Consider the following 2,500-nt stretch of genomic DNA (forward strand, 5'->3'; position numbering starts at 1 on the left):
TAATGAAATCTTTGTTAGAAAAACGATGCTTCTCCTAATGATGTGGCAAAAATATATCTTGTTTAAACAGCTTGTCATCTAAAACGTTTCTTCCGTCAACAAAGATACAAAATTATGAATACTCATAGATATATTTGCATAATTCACATAATTGTATTTATTGCAGTAATGCAGAGAGGCAGGTGAAATGATCAGTTGAGAACAGATGTTCCTATGTTGTTTCGGGGTATGTTTGTTTTGAATTTTGCTTTTAAATTGTTTGTTGGTTTTAATTTAGGTATTGCGACACTGAGCTGTCTTAGCTTAGCTTAGCTCGTTCATTAAATACCACTTTATTTTAGTCCTGCCTCAAGCCCCTTTTCCTAACAATGAAATCCATACTTGTAACGTGTTCCGAGCTTCTTGCTGAAAAACTGGGCTTGACACTCCTGTACTCTGAGCTGAACTTCCCCTGTCGCTCTCTTTCAGACCCCTGGATTGCCCTGATTCCGCTATCGCCTGTAGTTCACAAACCAACATGGTATACAGACCAACATAATAGGGAGTGTAGCAGGGAGTCAGTAAGGAGTTCTGCAGCGTGGTCTCCTTAGCAAAGCCAAAGTCGGTCAGCTTCAAGACGCGATTGGTTTCCTTGGTAGTGTACAGCAGGTTCTCTGGCTGAGGGGACAGACGGCACAGGGATTCGCAGTCAGCTCTATCACAGTCATTGTCTCAATGACGGTACCGTCACCATCGCCATAACAACCGCCTCTCCCTCCCACATGGAGGGTCGCTCTCACCTTGACGTCCCTGTGAGCGATGTTTATGCAGTGCAGGTGCTCGATGGCCGTCCCGATGTCGCGCATGATATTCGAGGCCTCTGTAGAACAGTGTTGGGCAGGGCTCAGTGAGACGGAGGACAGGAAACCATGGAACACAGAAGGGCAGCACAGCAGGGCACAGGATGCAGAGCATGATGGGATATATGGAAATGGGTCGGATGCACACTAAAGCGTTATCCATCGTGGGGATTTTCTAGGGTGAATTCTGATGCATCTTCTGCGTAGTTTCTAAACGATTCATATATATATATTTATATATATATATATATATATATATATATATATATATATATATATGTTACATTACATCAATTTAATGATGCCCCTGGAATGGCATTCATTGTTAAACTGAGAAGTGTTTTTAAGCCACTCTTTAAGACACTCTATTTTTTTGTAAACGTCAGCGAAAAATTCAATGGGTGAACTGCACAGCTGGAGATCGCAGCTGAAGTCACAACCCTCCAGGGGTGAGACCACAGTGCTAGCAACTCCTGTTCTATGAGCAAAGTGTGATAGGACAGGACACATGGCCGTGGGCCATCCCTGCAGGGAGAAGCAGCTGACTGCGTTTGTTTGTATTGATTTGTTCCACCAATGTATCGGTGAATCATGCTGTTGTGCTGCATACTCACTGGCTGATAACCTCAACGGTGAAAAATGTCAATGCACCGTTTGTTTATTTCTGTTTCTGTCAGAGTAACTCCTGTATCTTGTTTTTTGTATTTCTTGGTACCATCCCTCCCCCCCCCTCCCTGACTACCCCAATTAAGGGAAAACATTGTAACAAAACGTTTCTTGCTGTAAAGTCCTTATTTAACAGGGTTCTATCGTCAAACACATTTCTACCACTTTTTAAATGAATTTATGTGAGGAAGCTTGTCACCATTGACTGGTGTGACAGAGTACAGCCACAGCAAAAGTCTGTACACAAGGGACAGGGGGCCAGAAGTGGCACTAATTCACCATTATCAAGAAACCAGTCCCTTTACTTCACTGCTACATCAGGTCCGAATCACACTGCACCCACTAGAGCAGCACAACGTGTGATGCTAATATCGACATAGCATGTTATGCAGATGCATTTGTCACTTTGCAAGGACTGCAGCTGAGTTAGGTTACGCTAAAACACTTAAGGAACAAAACTTAAGAAGCTTTGCAGTTTTGATGATCGGTCCTTTTCCAGATTATCTAGAAAATATTTGAAAAAAAACAGTATAACGTTTGCCGCAGCAGCCTTTGCATGAGCTCTGCATGCTCTCTTTGAGGCAGTGATGATTATTTTCATCCTTTTTGTTGGACTCAGTCATAGACAGAGTGGCGTGTTAGTGAGAAATTTAACGAGTGAGGAAGAGAAAAGCGAACAAGAAACGGTGACCAAAAGACATTCGCCTTCTGTTGTCTGGATATATTTTGAAAACATAGATAATACTGAGACAAAACAAATGAATTGTCTACACTGCTTTGTGTCTGTTGGCACAATTCGTGGCGACACTAGACAATGCTGGTAAACAACAACAGGTTCCATTTGGCTACAGTTTATTTCAGGTAAATTTAAACTACTTTTTTGTTTAATATTGCAATTTTAAGTCAAAGATCGATGTGATTTTTTCCCCCATGTCATGCAGCGCTAGCACCCACCCCAGGCTGACCTCTCTCAGTGAAGGCCTGGTCTCCCCGCG

General features: G+C 42.5%; 1 protein-coding gene across 1 annotated transcript in view; it reads right to left on the bottom strand.

Annotated features, from left to right (window-relative positions):
• Positions 1 to 6: 6 nt before the first annotated feature.
• The window catches only part of LOC125745364 (MAP kinase-activated protein kinase 2-like), an 11,864-nt gene continuing 9,370 nt past the window's right edge, over positions 7 to 2,500 (bottom strand). Inside the window, exons 3-5 of the mRNA XM_049018123.1 lie at positions 2,471 to 2,500; positions 780 to 859; positions 7 to 657 (exon numbers count right to left, since the gene is read on the bottom strand). The exon at positions 2,471 to 2,500 is cut by the window's right edge and continues 35 nt beyond it. Coding sequence (XP_048874080.1) covers positions 349 to 657; positions 780 to 859; positions 2,471 to 2,500 — 419 coding nt within the window. The 3' untranslated portion in view covers positions 7 to 348. The remainder of the gene's footprint in view (positions 658 to 779; positions 860 to 2,470) is intronic.

The sequence above is a fragment of the Brienomyrus brachyistius genome, chromosome 6 (genome assembly GCF_023856365.1).
Source record: "Brienomyrus brachyistius isolate T26 chromosome 6, BBRACH_0.4, whole genome shotgun sequence".
In the NCBI taxonomy this organism is placed as follows: Eukaryota; Metazoa; Chordata; class Actinopteri; order Osteoglossiformes; family Mormyridae; genus Brienomyrus; species Brienomyrus brachyistius.